The sequence below is a fragment of the Dermochelys coriacea genome, chromosome 1 (assembly GCF_009764565.3).
Source record: "Dermochelys coriacea isolate rDerCor1 chromosome 1, rDerCor1.pri.v4, whole genome shotgun sequence".
NCBI lineage: Eukaryota > Metazoa > Chordata > Testudines > Dermochelyidae > Dermochelys > Dermochelys coriacea.
In genome coordinates, this window is record NC_050068.2 from 207223380 (window position 1) to 207241182 (window position 17803).

Sequence of the window (17803 nt, forward strand, 5' to 3'; positions counted from 1 at the left end):
TTGTAAGCTTCAGAGAAACAATTAAGGGCTCTTTGTAGATCCTCCTTTGAGTGTGCAACTATAGCACAATCATGTGTGTACTGGAGTTCAGTGATTGTTGTCAATATTACTTTAGTTCTGGCACGGAAACGAGAAAGATTGAAGAGATTGCCATCAGTCCGATATTGGATGCCAATGCCCTGCGGCAGACTGTCTTGGGATAACATTTTCATAACTGCTAAGAAAATGGAGAAAAGGGTGGATGCCAGTACACAACCTTGTTTTACACCAGTTCAAACGACAAAGGGCTCAGAGGTAGAGCCACTGCACAGAATGGAGGCAATCATCTGGTTGTGGAGGAATCTTACAATGGTGATAAATTTGCTTAGGCAGCCAAACTTTGAAATGATTTTCCACACAGCCTCACAGTTGACAGAGTCGAAGGCTTTGGTCAGATCAATAGGGCCATATACAGCTCCTGGTGGTGGTGCTAACATTTTTCCTGGATCTGCCTGGCTGAAAAAATCATGTGCCTCATGATGGTCTGAAACCACATTGGGACTCTGGAAGTAGTACTTCTGCAAGAGGGAGCAGGCAATTCAGTAAGATTCTAGCAAGACTCTTCCCAGCGATGGAAAGAAGGGAAATGCCTCATTAGTTGCCACAGTTGACCTTGTATCCCTTTTTGAAAATGGTGACAATGTTAGCATTACGTAAGTCAGCGGGGATTTCTTTGGCGCGCCAGATTTTTTTTTTTTTTTTTGAGCAGCAGCAAATGAAGCTTGTTAGTCAGTGTTTCTCCCCCCACTTTCAGTACTTCAGCTGGTATGCCATCAGGACCTGGTGCTTTATTGTTCTTCATTCATTTAACTGCTTTGCAGACCTCCTCAGGTGTTGCTGGGTTGGCAAGAGTTTCCCAAATTGGGTGCTGAGGGATGGAGTCAATGATATCGTCAGTCAGAGTTGATTCTCGACGTAAAAGTTTTTGGTAGTGCTTCTTCCAGCACTCTTTGATGGATTCATTATCTTTAAGAAGGGTACTACCATCTCTGGATCTCAGTAGTCAGAGGCCACATGAGCTTGGTCCATACAGTCTTTGTCTCACAAAAAAAAATCTCCGCATATCATGTCTTTCAGCAAATGCTTGGATTTCTTTTGCTTTGTCCTCCCACCATTTGTTTTTGATTTCTCAGATCCTCTTTTGAACTTCAGCTTTGAGTTGATGGAAAGAGGTCTGATTCTGACTGGATGATGAATGGTTTTGCCAGTCACAGAAAGCTTTTCTCTTCCAGTCCAAAAGGGCTGTGATTTCTATGTTGTCGTTGTAAAACCAGTTCTGATAGTGGCGGGTAGCAAGGCTGATAGATTCCTCACAAGCCTCATGGATGGCCTATTTTGGGACTTCCCAGTCTTCTTCGACACACACATTGTCATTTCCAGGTGTGCATATGGTCAGTTTTTCACTGAGGAGTGTTTGGAAGTTCTCTTAGTGCACTGAGGACTGAAATCTTTGGATGTTTTATTGCCATCTGTATGATTTGGATTACTTTTATGTTTTGGTGCAATCCAGATAGACATGACTGATCTCACCAGGCAGTGGTCAGTCCAGCAATCGTCAGCTCCTTTCACGAGATGGGTGATTTGGACATCTCTTAGATCCTATTTTCTAATGACAGTCGAGGAGGTGCCATTGTTTTGAACAGGGGGTATTGCCAAGTTATTTTCTACTTGTTGCTGTTTGAAGATTGTGTTTGTGATCACAAGGTTGTATTCTGCACATTTGCACTGATAATAGTAGCAAATGACTTATTAGCCAATTGGAGATGCTCATTGATGCTGACAGGGAGCTCACTCAGGTGGTCGACTAGAAGGTTCTTGATTGCAAAGCCAACACTGTGTAGTCACCTGTCGCTTGCTCGTTTTCCTTTCCAGAAGAAAGTGTAATCGCTGCCCTCTTCAAGTGGCCTTCACCTGCACATCGTGTCTCACTGAGAGCAGCGATGTCGATGTGGTACCTCGAGAGGTCTTGGGTGACTATTGCTGTTCTGTGTTTGGGTCTTTCACTTTTTGATTTGTCTAGTAGAGTATGGACATTCCAAGTGGCAAGAAACATTTTTGTTTTTTGACTGCATTGGGAGTGATCCCTCTGGACACGGTTATCTTGTCAGGTATGGTGGGAAAGACTTTGTGTGGGGGGCACCTTTTCTAGCCCCATCCCCATATGGGGTGAACAGAGGGGATCCTAAAAAGGCCTGCTCAGTCGTGACCGCTGCTGCCAATAATGCCCCCCATCTCAGTCCAGGGGCACATGCCGACCATCTTGCGGTCACTGCCTGCATGTGTGTCTGTGACTAGGGACTCCTGGTGATCACTTCACCTGTTCCTGTCACCACTCGTCCATAACCGCAGGACTTTTGTGGATGGAGTTAGGGAAAAAGTTCTTCCTGTGAGAGAAGCCTGTGCGTGAGTAATTTAATGTGGGAGAGCTGTTTCGCATCAGCAGCCATACCAATCTTGTCGGAAGAGGAGCCTGTCTCTGGCAACAAGGAAATCCAATACAACCGGGGATTTCTCCTCCATTGCAGCCTTTGTCCACTTTTGCAGCCGTTGAGAAGTGATCCTGATTCATCCGCCTGCTCTGCCATTGAGATCTTATGGCAGTCCAAAAACAAAAACTATCATTACAACAGTTAGCATTTGTTTAAAGAGACATTATATGGGAATAAAGTAATCTGATCTTTCTATTTAATAGGGTGTTACCACATTACAGAGTGAGCATCATTACAACATCCATGTCAATTTTATTAAATTGAGTATACATCTCAGTATACACATACTTAACAGATCAGGTATTTCTACCAAATGTTATTAAAAAAAATTGGACAGGTGTGGTGGATATTATTTATTTTTTGCGGGTGATGTACTTTCTCTGATGTAAAAGGTAACCAAATATCTAAGTAACTATCTGTCCTCTGTTTATTTTGCTGGGTACATAACTGGTGTGTTAATTCTTCCATAACCACAACCTCCCATATATTTTTGAACCATTCCTCCATTGTTTTGCTATTTATCTTTTCCCCAATGAGATGCTAATAGCCAAGCAACAACTAGCAGATGAGAGATTCACTCATTTCCTTTTGAGTGACCGTTTCCACTGGAAGCGCCAGGAGGATCACCAAAGGATCATTTGATAATAAATATCTAATAATTTTTTAATATTTGGTTATGGACTGCATCCCAATACTCTAAGGACTAGATATGTCCACCATATATGCATACAATCTCCTCTTTCACCACAATTTCTCCAACATTTACCCCTATTCAACCTCCATATATATTTTAACTGGTGTGAGGTACCACTGAAACAGTATCTCAAAGTTTTTTTTTTTTTTATTTTGCTACAGACAAAGGTTGTGGGTCATCTTTCTCAGATCAAACCTTACTTTTTGTTCCTTGTTTGTCAACCAAATTTCTAATCCATACTAGGAAGTTGGTCTTTTTGAAAATGGAATTGCTGTGGTAGAAAGAACAGCAGCTGGTATTTGCCATTATGCTTACACTTTCATCCAAAAGGCTTTTACAGAATAGGTGGGGGGAGGTACATTTATAAACACAAACATATGTTCAGACTGTATACTGTGCAAGAGTAAACTTAGGTTCATGTCAGACAGATAAAAAATAAATCACCTCCTGTCATGCGGAAAAAAAAGATCTTCAAAAGCCAAGCAACTTCATTTTATAGCAGGTTTGGTCAAAGTATAACAAGCAGGCTACAAGAAATTCTACAATAGATCATGATACTTCCCTCTTCAACACAGCGGTGTGGCCTACAGAAACTCTCAGTTCCAACATGCAATGCTGCCAGATTGCTCAAATCAAGATGGAATGTTTCATTTCAAGACACGTAGCGTCTGCAAACTGCAACCGTGCATTAAATATGAATGTAGCCATAAATCTAATCCAATGATTCTCAAACTGTGGGTCAGGACCCCAAAGTGGGCCATGACCGCATTTTAATGGGTTAGCCAGGGCTGACTTAAGATTTGCTGGGCCCCAGGGCCAAAGCCGAATCCCGAGGTCGAAGCCTTAGGGCTTCAGTCCTGGGTGGCAGGGCTCAGGTTACATGCTTGGGCTTGGGCTCCAACCCCAGCTGCCCCCCCCCCACACACCCAGGGTGGCAGGGCTCAGGCTTTGCACCCCCTCCCCTCCTGGGATCGTGTAGTAATTTTTTGTTGTCAGAAGGGGGTCACAGTGCAATGAAGTTTGATAACCCCTGATTTAATCCATTTATAAAGAGAATGCAATGAACTTGCAGTAAGTAGCCAACACCACCCGCAGCAGGGCAGCCCTGTTTTATATTTATGTTGATCTTTATACTCTCCACATTATTTGTACATTTGCAAAAAACCCAGTTCCCATCAATTCTAGCCATAAAATAAACTTCCATTCTGAATAAAACTGACATTAAAGTTATTTGCCTTGCCATGCCAAAAGAGTTCTTCACTGATGCTAGCACAGCTCAAGATACTTTTTTTTCTGTGAACTGCCAGAGGGAAGCACTCAATATTTTCCAGATTCACAAAACAAGTAGTTTACCTGGAGAGAGGCTTATAAATCCAAGTTACTTGTCCAAGTGGAAGTTATTTGTTTGCCAGATTCTGGGTCTAGAACTTCAACATCATCTCTCAAATTTTAAGTCTGTAAAACTCCTTGCTAAACTAGCCATACCCCACACAATTAAAGCAAATGATCAAAGTATTATGAAATTAAACAAAGAAAATAGACTGTGCCCCCAGCAACCTGACATGCAGACACCAAAATCAATTCATGCAGTGAAACAGAATCCCCTAGGAATTACAAATTATATCCCTATTAATACCAAACAAATTAATCTTGATTAACTTTATCATACTGAATACCAAAGGAATTCATCATGATTAATCACTAATTGTAAAGCACTGCCCTGGTTATAATTAGGTTAACACAGTTCTTAGAAAATGTTAATAAAGGTTCCACTTACCCACTATGTCTACTCCTTTCCTGCCAGCCCTCCCAGCCATCTGTTTGTAAGTTAGGATGTCCAGAAGTCTGCCACCAAACACAGGTGTTCGGATAATTACCCGATGTGCAGGCAGATTCACCCCAGAAGAAAGGGTGGATGTCGCTGCCAGGACTCGAATCAACCCCCAGCGAAAGGCCCCTTCAATGATATCCCGTTCATCAAAAGTAAGACCTGAGGAGACAATGCTTTCAATAAACACACTAACAGCATGTTTGTGGTGAAATATAACCATCAGCAGAGAAAGCCTTGTGAGAACAGGCTTAACGAACACTTGCCATGTAGCAATTAGAACTATTGAGCCATGTCACACCAGAATCTTGATCACTGCATGGCTGAAATAATCTCAATTCTACAGAAATGTTTTCCTTTAAGTATTCTAACTAATAGTATGATTTAGCAGTCTGTGCCTCCAAAGTGCATACAAACGCCATAAAAGGTCAGACACACACAGTATTTCTTTGAGAATCTTTATAAAACAGAAGAAAGTTAGATCCAGCAGTTATAATAGGGGATGGGAGTTAACAGTTTTTTTTCCCTATTTAATTTCTGTGATTTGCGTTCTTGAACCTGAAGTCCGACTAGGTTATCTAGTTCATTTCCCTGCAAACCATCAAAATGCATTTTCCAGTGTTTTCTCCAGTCTAGTTTTTGAGTGTCCAAAAGGGCTTCTAACACTTCCTTTGGGAGGTTGCTGAACAGCTTAATAGATCTTACTGCCAGGAAGTTTCCTGTTTATATGATTTCGTCAGTCTGTTTCTAAGACCACAGCCTTGCACCACCCTAAGTTATTCTTTTTCATCCTTGACATTTATAGGTTTTAAATATTAGTAGACTTTTCTTCATTCTAACCCAATCTCCCTATATTCAGCTCTTTCATCTTTCTTTGTAAGTCACTCTCCTGAGCTCCCCTGATCAGTTTTGCAGCCTTCTCTCATAGGGCTGTTATGACAATAAAGCCAACAAGACCAGCTTCCCTACAAGAAATAAACTATCAAGTTTAAGGCTTATGAACTGAGGAGCTGTTACCCTGGGATTCTGACAAAGGATCTAAAATTACTCAAAGTCACGTCAAAAAGGAACCTGATGCATACTGGGAATCTTGTTTTGAAAAATGAACTTTTGTTGGCATACCTTCAAGGTTGGGTTGTTTTTAAATTCAGAGAAATTGAGTGTCAATGGGGCCATTGGAAGTCTCCAGAAAAGAATGCCATATTAGCCGGAGTAGTTTTCCATTAACTACAGTTAGTGAAATCCAAAGAACTCAAGGGGAGAGAAGAGCTTTCTTTCATTGATTCAGCATATCACTGTCCTTAAATTTCATTATATTCCAGTCTAACTTAGAGATCGAATGAGTATTTAACCTGTCAGTTTTTCTCAACCAGGATTTTTTTCAAGGTTAACTACACATCCTCGTTGTCTCTGGATTCTGGTCTCTGCACATTTGATGCAGTATCCACTGGTTTCTACCATCAGGACAGACTAGGAAACTTCTTCCAACAACTGGACCTTGCTTCCAATCTTCCCTTCCAAAGGGACCATGCTTATCTGAGAAACAAATCACAGACCTGGAGTAAACAGATAGCAGCTACCACTAACAGTGACAGTTTTTCTTTCTTTCCATGTTCGCCTTTTGTCAGAGACCCAGAATAACAGTTCCTGTCCAACTTCTTGTCTGTCTCAGTGTTTGGTTGGGTAAATTGTCTTAACTCACTCACAAAGCTGATAATTTTGACAACATGTCTTGGTTGTAACTCAGTATTTCCAGCATTTAACAAAAGCTGGGTTTGTCAACTGCCATTGTCCTCTATGTTGAAATTAACAGAGAGAAAGTTTACCACACAATTACTGAGTTAAGCCTTAGGCCACAAAAAATAATTTCAGGCTTAGCTTTAGCTGTGGGTGGCAATAACATTTGATTTACCTATAAGCGACAAAAGGGACTAAAGACTTCAGAAAATGATTACTAAATATAAGTCCAACTAGATTTTGGTATCTATATACTATGCTCATGAGAAATGAGTAACCTCAGAACTACCTGCATGATGAAATGCCACTCCCCATGGTAAAGTACGCTGGAGCACAGAGTCCAGACCTGACGATGAGCGCCTTAGCTGGTCCATTACCTCCTCTATTCCTTCCTTGTCCAAGGCAACTGGTGAAAGTGCTGAAGTTTTGGTAAACCCTTTAGTCAGGAGAGAGAAAGAATATTTTTAAAGCTCTCAGCAGGCTTACTCTGCTATAAAGACATAGTGCAGCTCATAGCCTCCTATTAAGCTACTTTCTCATCCCCTCTTACTCTCAGCCTGCTGCAGAGACCAGTGTTGCAGATTGTAGAACTCCCTGGCTATGATGTCTGCCAGCTTTTCACACCAGTTCTTGGATGGACAGAAGAGTAGGACTGAATGGCCATCGTGAATGGTCTCGTAACATAGGCTCACCACATGGTCTTCATCTCCCTGAATTGAGACAAACAATTCTTTCAACAAGTTCTTGTATCATACAGAGATTATAAATGTTGCCATTTTCACCTCTATTCCACTTCAAATCCCCTATCCCAATTCAGAGGGAGAAACAAAGGAAAGAAAGGGAGCTGAGTTTTCTTGACCTTCGAAAGTCTAGGGATTAGTATGGGACTGATGTGTACATGTCTTGGGCCCAACAACAAATGAATCTGAAGATGTGTTAAATTATCCCTAGCTTACTCCCATTGTTACAATCACAACTAAAACCTTTTTAACCGTTTATTAACACAAAAAGAACAGTTAAAGCATTTGAAACTTCAGAAATTAAGTAAAAACTTTAACAATTCCCTTATTCCCTTTAGGTGCATAGAGTTTCTTATACGGAAAACTCCCTTGTCTGACAGTTTCTTTAGGTTGTATTAAAGATGAAGGTCGAGTGGTTATTAAAGTTCAGCTCTGTCTTTTTAAGACAAAAGAAGACAAACTCTCAAGAGAAGGAAAAGAATAGGAAAGTATAACTTCTTGCTGACTGTGTGTGTGCGTGTGTGTGTGTGTGTGTGTGTGTGTGTACACACACACACACACACGTGTGTGCGTGCTTAAAACCTGATTTCTTGGAAATTTCAGGCAAAGCACATTATTTTAATAGCTGCACAGACACTTAAACGCTTACTAGTCAGACTAAAACCTTTGTCAATAGTTTGCTTGTTTGATTACAGGTTAATAGCATGTTTCTGACATGGATTTGTTCTAGATAGTTAAATCAGATTATTTTTAAGCAGACGGCCAAAGGAGGAATAAAGGAGAAAGCAGAAATCAGGTAGGGAAGGAAAAACAATATTACACTACGGAGAAAGCAGTAGCAGAAACTTCGGTGCACAAGTCTTGTTCAAAATTCTGCCAAACCCAGGAGAGGTGGTGATGTCATCTGGCTCCCTTTTCTTGCCCAGTCTAGTTAGGACATCTTCCAGGTTCATGACAAAGGCCCAAGACCATGATGGTAGATCCCAGGGACCCAGCGAGCTGTGGGCACCTTAAAGTTGAAACTCCTTCTCTCAAGCTGTTGAGTTGACAAATTTGGCTTTCCAACCCACTTAGTTTAAGCATATTGCCAAGTAACCTCTAGAAAAAGAAGCAGCAACCTCACCCCATCAAAATTAAAACACAGTTACAGTTATTCCAATTATAAACATTTATTTTGGTTTCTGGACTCCCTCCACTTGTTATGCCAAATTATGATCTCTAATCAGAGTTTTTTGTTTAAACATCCAATTTTTGCCACTCTCAAATTTTGCTTATTTTATATAACAGGCTGAGCTGTTAGAATCATAGAAATGAAGGACTGGACAGGACCTTGACAGGTCATCTAGTTCAATCCCCTCCATGGAGGCAGGTCTAAGTATTATCTAGACCATCCCCGACGAGCGTTTGTCTAACCTCCAATGACAGAGATTCCACAACCGCTCTATGTAATTGGTTCCAGTGCTTAATTTACAGTTAGTTTTTCCTAATGTCTAACCTAGATCTCCCTTGCCACAATTTAAGCCCATTGCTTCTTGTCCTGTCCTCAGTGGATCAGGAAAACAATTTATCACCCTCCTCTTTCTAAAAAGCTTTTGCATACTTGAAGACTATCATGTTCTTTCCCCTACCCCCCTCAATCTTCTCTTCTCCTGACCAAACAAACCCAATGTTTTCAATCTTTCCTCGTAGGTCATGTTTTCTAGACCTTTAACCATTTTTGTTGCTCTCCTCTGGGCTTTCTCCAATTTGTCCACATTTTTCCCCACTTTGTGGTGCCCAGAACTGGCCACAGAACTCCAGTTGAGGCCTTATCAGTGCTGAGTAGAGTGGAAGAATTACTTCTCATGTCTTGCTTGCAACACTCCTAATACATCTCCGAATGATGTTCCATTTTTTTGCAACTGTATTATACTGACAATTCATATTTAGTTTGTGATCCACTATAACCCCCAGATCCTTTTCTGCATACTCCTTCCTAGACAGTCATTTCCCATTTTGTGTAAGGAAGGAATAATCGATTGCACGAAGTGTAGTACTCTACATTTGTCCTTACAGAATTTCATCCTATTTATTTCTGACCATTTCTCAAATTTTCCAAGATTATTTTGAATTCTAATCCTGTCCTCCAAAGAGATTGCAACCTCCCCCATAGTGGAATCACCCTCAAACTTTATAAGTGTATTCTCTATGCCATTATCCAAATCATTTATGAAGATACTGAATAGAACTGGACTCAGGACAGAGCCCTGTGAACCCTAGTTGATGTGTCTTTCCAACTTCTCTGTGAACACTGATAACTACTCTGTGTATGGTTTTCCAATCAGATGTGCACCCACCTTATAGTAGGTTCATCTAGCACATACTTCCCTTGTTTGCTTATGAGATGATCATGCGAGACAGCTGTCACATTCCAGGGTGCAATCCAGACCATAGAATCATAGAATCATAGAATCATAGAATATCAGGGTTGGAAGGGACCCCAGAAGGTCATCTAGTCCAACCCCCTGCTCAAAGCAGGACCAAGTCCCAGTTAAATCATCCCAGCTAGGGCTTTGTCAAGCCTGACCTTAAAAACCTCTAAGGAAGGAGATTCTACCACCTCCCTAGGTAACGCATTCCAGTGTTTCACCACCCTCTTAGTGAAAAAGTTTTTCCTAATATCCAATCTAAACCTCCCCCATTGCAAGTTGTGTCACCGCTTGCCTGCAACCTTGGGCACCTCACAATGCTTTGCTGTTGTAGCTCCCAACCTGGGCCACTCACAGTCTACCAGCATGCAGGTCACACCTTGAGTGTTTGTGTATAGCTACAGCCCTGATCCAGAAACTCTGCCCCAGCAACAGACCAGCCACACACTGATTTCCAGCAGCCTTAGTTACTACCTGAAGGGTGACCCCAACACACTCCCAGTCCCAAATTTTCCCCAAAAACATGTGTTCTGCAGTATCCAGCCCTCTCCTGGCAGTTCAGATATTAAAGGTCTGCTGCCCTGTAAGGGATCAATATTCAACTGTTTACTACTTTAAATGGAGTTACCAAACAGTTCAGTTTAAACACAACATGGGATAGTTTATATTTAAAAAAAAATTTAACTAAAGAGATTTTAAGTGAGCATATGTACAAGGTATTAAAGTCAGAAATGGTTACAAGAGAAAAAAAAACACTTTCTGGTATCTAAAATGCAGGATTAGTGGTCTACTGCCATTTCTCCCTCATGCTGTCTCAAGGACCTGGTTTACTACTTATATGTAAATTGAGGTAAACACACGTTCCTGTGTTTAGGATAGACCTGTTTATGAACTTTTGTCTAGGCAGAGCTGTGTGATTTTGAACATGTGCTATCATCTTACAAGGGAAATTCATAACTTTACATATGATGTTGCTACATACATTTTACCATATTATCTACCAGCTAGCTATTAGTTTTCAAATGATACTTCACAAGGCATATTTTGTACAAAGATTATTACAATGGTGTATAGAGTGCGAATACAGGGCCGCTTTCAGTCAGAACAGTATCAAAAGCTTTACTAAAGTCAGGAGATATCACATTTTCTCCTTCCCCACCCCATCAACAAGTATATTGGCCTATCAAAGAAGTATATTAGGTAGGTTTGACATGGATTTGTCAAGAACAAACTAGGTTGTTATTTATCTTCTAAGGTGCTTACAATTGATTGATTGCTCCATTATCTTTTCAGCTGACTGCTCTATCATTCCGTGGGCTGTCCTTATTCCCCTTTTCATAGATGGGGGATATAGTACCTCTTTTCCAATCCTCTGGCATCTTTCCTGTCCTCCACGAGTTCTCAAAGATAATCACTAATGGCTCAGATCTCTTCGGCCAATTCCTTAAATATTTTAAGACAGTGGTTTTCGACCTTTTTTCATTTGCGGACTCCAAAAAAAAAAAAAAAAAAAAAAAAGAGTTCAAATGGAAATGCAGACCCCTTTGGAAATCTTAATAGTCTGCAGATCCAAGGGTCTGCGGACCACAGGTTGAAAACCACTGCTCTAGGATGTCTTTCATCAGACCTTGCTAATCCGAAGACATCTAAGGGTATGTGTACACTGCAAGATAAGCCTACGATTAGAGGGACTTGAGTCACCTGACCCAGGTTAGAAAATCCTGGGCTTGAGCGTCTACACTGATTCTTAACCCTACGTTAAGACTTTCCTAACCTGTGGTGAGGATGTCCACACTGCAGCACGCAGACCCAAATCAAAGCAATCCCAAAATCCATAGCACCCTCTCAAAATGTGACCACTCTAGCCTTTTGACCATGATGCACTGTGGGAAAACTTTACTGCCCACCCTGCCTGCCATTTTGGCCTGTGTGTTCCCAGCTATTGGAGCCAGCAACAGAGAGGAGCAGCCTTTTGAAAAACTTCTCTTGCTTACGCTTTCATTCCTGTGTCAGGAAACAGAGCATCTGGGATGTGCCAATGGGCATTTCGGCAGCTTTTTCTGACCCACCAAAGGCACCTGACAGATTTCATGATGGAGTGAGGAGACAAGGCAGACTCGCACTGGCTGATGCTAAGTAAAATCGGCATATTTTACTTAGCAGTAAACCAGCTGATGCTATGTAGACCGGCACTTCTGATGCAGGTCCACAAGCACAGACTGTTGGGCTCACGTTGTCATGCAGACCTAGGATGACCAGCAGTGGATACAGAACTCTTGCATGAAGAAAGCTACATTTCTGCAACTTTGTGAGCAGTTTGCCCCAACCCTCCAGCATAAAGACACACTCACCCTTGCCAGTGCAGAAGTAGGTTGTTAAAGCAATCTGGAAGCTGCCTACCCCAGACTGCTACAAGTCCGTTGCCAACCAGTTTGGGGTTGGAAAGGCGACTGTGGGTAAAGTGGTGGTGGAGGTTTCTGAGGCAGTAAGGTGTGTGGTTTACCCGAAGGTGGCGGTCATTAAAGATGTTCCTGAAGTAGCTGCTGGCTTTGAGAGAATGGAGTTTCCTAACTGCACAGGGGCCACTGATGGGACTCATGTGCCCATAGTTTGCCCTCCTCAAGGAGTACATAAACTGCAAAGGGTACTACTTGATTGTTATGCAGGCCCTCATGGACCACAGAGGCCAATTTATGAAGGTCAACATGGACTGCATTCCCCAAAGTTCACGTCAGGGTTTTTCACCAATTGGAAGTCTACATTCATGGACAGACTGGGACACTGTTCCCAGCAAATAACATTGTCAAACACTATCCGCCCTGTTATTCTGGGGGACCCCACACATCCCCTTTTGCCTCGTCTTCTGAAGCAATACCCTGATTTCAGAGGCCCGGGGAAAAGAAGGTTTAATTACACTCTCAGCAGTGTAGATTCTATGACTGTTGAATGTGCTTTGGCAAATTAAAATCCCATTGGAGGTGTCAGCAGACCCATTTGGATGTTAACTCGTCAATGCTGTCTGCATTACTGTGGCTTGCTGTATTCTTTACAATCTTTGTGAAGCCAAATGTGAGCCATTTTCCCCTAAATGGGCCTATAACAACCAAGAGCAGCTGAATCGGTTCACTCAGGCAGCATCTACTACAACTGGAGTTGGCTGCACCTGGGCAATAGAAGTCAGGGATACTTTGTGTTCTCACATTATCAACTTGCATGGCCCTATGGAAGAGGGTATGTTGGGCCAGCGTTGTGTACTGGATGTACAGCAGCCAATGAAGGTCGAGAGGCCAGAAATAGGACAAGAAACAGAGAGTTATTGTCCAAACTAGCTAAGTGAAGGAGCACAGAATTATTTCTTGGGGAATTTCAAGGACAGCAAATGTTACATATCAAAACTGAACCAAAATATATTGTAAAAAGGATGCTTCAGTCCACAGAATCTCCCTGGACACCGCCTGGTTAATCGCAATTACAGAAGTGCACAGATAATGATACGTTTAAAATTACAAGCTGTTTCTGTTTTATAAAAATTGGATAACTACTTGGGTGGGGAAGGTGTGTGGCAAGTGCCCTTGCTACAAAAGACTTTTTCTATCATTTCAGACCTTTCACATTTTGGTGGACACAACCGTTCTTGTAGTGCCCCGTTGGCAAGCTACCAGTGTAAACCTGCAGTGTATGCAGCTGAAATATTCAAACGTATAGTAACTGAAGAGCACATCTGTGAGTGGAGTGGGCTAGTCAGCTACCAAGATTGCCCTGGGAAATATGCACTACCCCACAATGTGGACACTATCAGCATCCATGAGGTAATTAACAGGGTGCTGTAATAGCTTACACATAGCTTACCCTATTATGACTTCATTCAAACACACAAAACTCCATAGCCTTCCTCCTCCCTGACCACGGCACATTTCTGGATTAAAAAAAATTGATGCCCCAATCATACGTGGGAGGAATAATTTTGTCATGCGCAGACTGCATGGACTACCTCTAACTGAAATGGACTAGATTTGGAAACAGAACACATTTTCCCAAACACACACACACTCACTCTCTCTCTCAGTTCACTGTTTCCAGACAGCTCCATAGACACTGATTGATTATAGAGTGGCAAACTTAAGCAATTATTACTTTAAGAAAAAGTATGAATGACCCTAGCAAACATCAGTTAAAATACTCTTTAAACCTGTTCTTTACTGTTTGCATTTCCTGGTCGCCATTTTGAACTCCACATGCTGGGGGATTGGAGGGGCACCAACCGATGGGATACAATCCACCATTAGTGGATACATGCTGGTAGTTGAGGCTTCTCATAATTTTTGCATTGGTTCTTAGAGCAGAAGTCCCTCCCATTATTGTAGTAAACTTTTAATTCGAATCAGAAACTTACCTGGCTCAGGGGCAGATTCCGTCTTCTCTGGGTTTACTGCACACCCAGAATTGACTGCTGATCCTGTTCCAAAGCCTGTTCTGGCTGGTTTCAGAAACAGAGTCACTCCATGGCCCTCACTCGGAGCCTGCTCCTGGCTCCCAACAGTTCCCATGTTGGATTTAGGGGACAGCAGGGCGCCATCCGGGCTGACCAGGTCACCATGCATCATGGTTGGCTCTATGCTAGGCACAGTGCCAAGCACCAGTCAAACTCCTCATAAAAACAGGCATGAGGCTTACGAGTTGCACAAGGTACGGTTCTGATCCCTCGTCTTCCAGCACTCGCTCTTGAGACATTTAATTCACTCCCTGCACTGGTCACCAGTCTGGAAAATTTGCAAAACTGCCAGCTTTTTAGCTGTCTGCTGGTACGTGTGATCACTGCTGGTACTTTTGCTTAATAGAATAGTTTTACTGGCCTCACATCAGAGATTAACCAAAAACTGGCTATAATCCCGTTACCATGAAGCAGTGTGCTTTATAAAAGGCTTGTTCTGCTTGATCTCCATTGCCAACAGAGAAGGCTCTCCGAAGATGTGTTTGCAGCTCAGTGATCAGAAGACAATGGAAGAGTTAATGCTGACTCACTGAGTTGCTGCTGTATGCCAAGGAAGGATGGCTTCCATTTTCAATTGAGTCGACTGGAGATTGTCTGGATAGAGAGAACAAAGGAAGTTGGCCCATGGGATTGTGGGATACTGTTGGTGGACTCCCAGGAGATGAGTCGAGCAGGGCTGCATCTACATTGCAAAGGAATAGGGCTCAACCCTGGGTCACCGCTTGACCTGGGCTTGAACCCTCCAGCCCTGCAGGGTCCTAGGACTCTAGGTCTGAGCCCAAGTCTGAGAGACATGTGTGTAGATCGTAAGGGGTTTGGGCTCAAGTCTAAGCCTGAGCCCAGGCTTACACTGCAATGTACACATACCCTAACTTGTCTAGATAATTCTTAACTTGTTCTTTCACTCTTTTAGCCTCAGATCCTACCCCACTTACACTGAGGTTCACTATGTTAATCATCCAATCACTGAACCTTTTCAGCGAGGGGAGGGGAGAGGGGGGAAGGCATTTGAACAATTCGGCCATTGCTGTGTTTTTTGTTATTGTCTTTCCCTCCTCACTGAAGAAAATGGGTCTACCCTGTTCTTGACCTCCCTCTTGCTTCTCATATATTTGTAAAATGGTGTCTCAGTATCTTTATGTCCCTAACTACTTTAATTTCTTTGTGCTCTTTGGCCTAATTTTGTCTGTACATGCTTGTGTTGTTCTTTATACTCATACTTCATCATTTGACCTAGTATCCACTTTTTGCACAATTCTTTTTTGAGTTTCAGGTCATTAAAGATCTCCTGGTTAAGTCAGAGTAATCTCTTACCACAATTCCCATCTTTCCTATGTATTGGGATAGTTTGCTTTTGTGCCCTTAATAAATGTGACTTTAAAAAACTGCTACCTTGCCTGAACATTTTTTTCCTTTAGACTGCTCCCCAAGGGATCTTACCTACCAATTCTGAGTTTGCTAAACTCTGCCTTCTTGAAGTCCATTCTCTTTATTCTGCTGTTTTCTCTTCTACTGTTCCTTCAAATCATGAACCCTATCATTTCATGATCACTTTTATCCAAGCTGCCTTCAACCTTCAAATCATCAACCCTATTTGTCAGATCAACTTTGGAATTGCCTCTCCCCTAGTTGCTTCCTTCACCTTCTGTAATAAACTTGTCTCCAATGCATTCCGAGAACTTGTTGGACAATATGTGCCCTGCTATATTACTTGCCCGATAGATACCTGGATAGTTGAAGCCCCCCCATCACCACCAAGTCCTGGGCTTTGGGTGGTTTTGTTAGTAGTTTTTAAAAGGGATTAAAAAGAAAAGGCTCCTTGCTAAAGAATAAGCAGTTTGAATTAACCTAGCTAGGAAATTTTCATGTACATTTTTAACCAGATAACAGTTTCTGGGACCCAACATTGGAATGCAAGGCTCTTCTGTTGTATTACTCTGAGTTCAGATGCTTCAAACCTGCAGAGATGCAAAGGTATTTTTGCCAAGATATTCAGGTAATTCTCCATCACTAGCAAACATTTTAATAAAGATTGGATTTTTTTTTTAAATTTTTATTTTTAAAGATATGCTCTAGCTCAAAACAAATCATTTTGGGGAAGTTCTATGTCCAGTATTATACAGGAGGTCAGACTAGATCATAATGGTCCTTTCTTTCCTTAGAATCTATGAATTTTTATCTCAGATGTGTCCAATTAGCTCCAATCTAGCTCATAAGAGGGGACGGAGTATCTCTCTGAGGCAAAGGGAACTAGGGACAGATAGGGTTTTCCCCAGCCAGGCCTATCTTGGGAAGGAGTTTAAGATAGTTTACCAATAAAAATCAAATCACAGGAAAAGGGTAACTTTAGCCCTTATTTTGAATGCACACACTATGTTAGAAAGAGGGTAGGAATGTCGGCTACTTAAAAACATTACACATCTGATACATTTTAAGAGTCTTCTTTTAATTAGACAGTAGAAACAATGTGATCCTGGAGCAGCTAGTTCGCAAGAATCAATAGTTACCTTCACTTGCAGCATGGGTTGGAATTCCCGCACCAGCTTCATTGAAGAGTCATAAATATTATGGCCAATTTTCACCCATTCCATGAGGGGTACAGGGCGAAAATCAGTATGGTACAGCTCAGCATTCAGCCATGAGGCCAGAAGACCCAGGTTAGGGAGGGTGGCACTCATGCCTACTATCTGTATGCTGTCAAAAACACGACTGTTCTCCTTTGTCTGTCTATAATTGGTTAAAAGAAAATGAAAGTTAATAGAACCCTAGGCCAGTGTTCTGGTGCAGAATACCAAATCCTATCCATCCAATCCGGGATCCCCACGCTCAAAGCAATACACTGAATACCTTGCAGCAGAAAAATTGATTACTCTCCTCTCAGCATACATAACTACAAATAGAAAAAAAAAGAGTACTTGTGGCACTCTAACAAATTTATTTGAGCAGAAGCTTTCATGAGCTACAGCTCACTTCATCGGATGCATGCAGTGGAGAGATTTTATATACACAGAGAACATGAAACATGGGTGTTACCATACACACTGTAACAAGAGCGATCAGGTAAGATGAGCTATTATCAGCAGAAAAGGGAAAAAAAAAGTCTAAATCTATGTAAAAACTAAGGCTAAATCACTCACCAAATGCATGGCCCATCCATAACTCTAACCACAGAATACAGGATTGATTTTTTTTTTTTTTAAAAAGCTTGTCTGCCACCATAGTGTACAATTTTTTAAAAATTATGTATTTCTTAATCCACCACTATGTACTCCTGCACATTCTACATGCCTTGCTGGGCATGCTGTTAATATCCATCACATATACAAAGATGTAATTATTGTGGAGCATCTCAACACAAATTGAGTCCTGGAACTAG

The 17803-nt window shown here is 41.7% G+C and overlaps 1 protein-coding gene across 5 annotated transcripts in view; it reads right to left on the reverse strand.

Annotated features, from left to right (window-relative positions):
- Positions 1-17803, reverse strand: part of POLQ (DNA polymerase theta) — a 129447-nt gene that overhangs the window by 94523 nt on the left and 17121 nt on the right. For 4 of the 5 annotated variants that reach the window (XM_038386710.2, XM_038386709.2, XM_038386713.1 and 1 more), the window contains exons 6-9: positions 16935-17154; positions 7338-7497; positions 7077-7223; positions 5000-5212 (exon numbers count right to left, since the gene is read on the reverse strand). In XM_038386710.2, coding sequence (XP_038242638.1) covers positions 5000-5212; positions 7077-7223; positions 7338-7497; positions 16935-17154 — 740 coding nt within the window. Of the gene's footprint in view, positions 1-4999; positions 5213-7076; positions 7224-7337; positions 7498-14328; positions 15003-16934; positions 17155-17803 lie in introns of those variants that run through there. The other variant, XM_038386711.2, reaches the window with a different exon arrangement.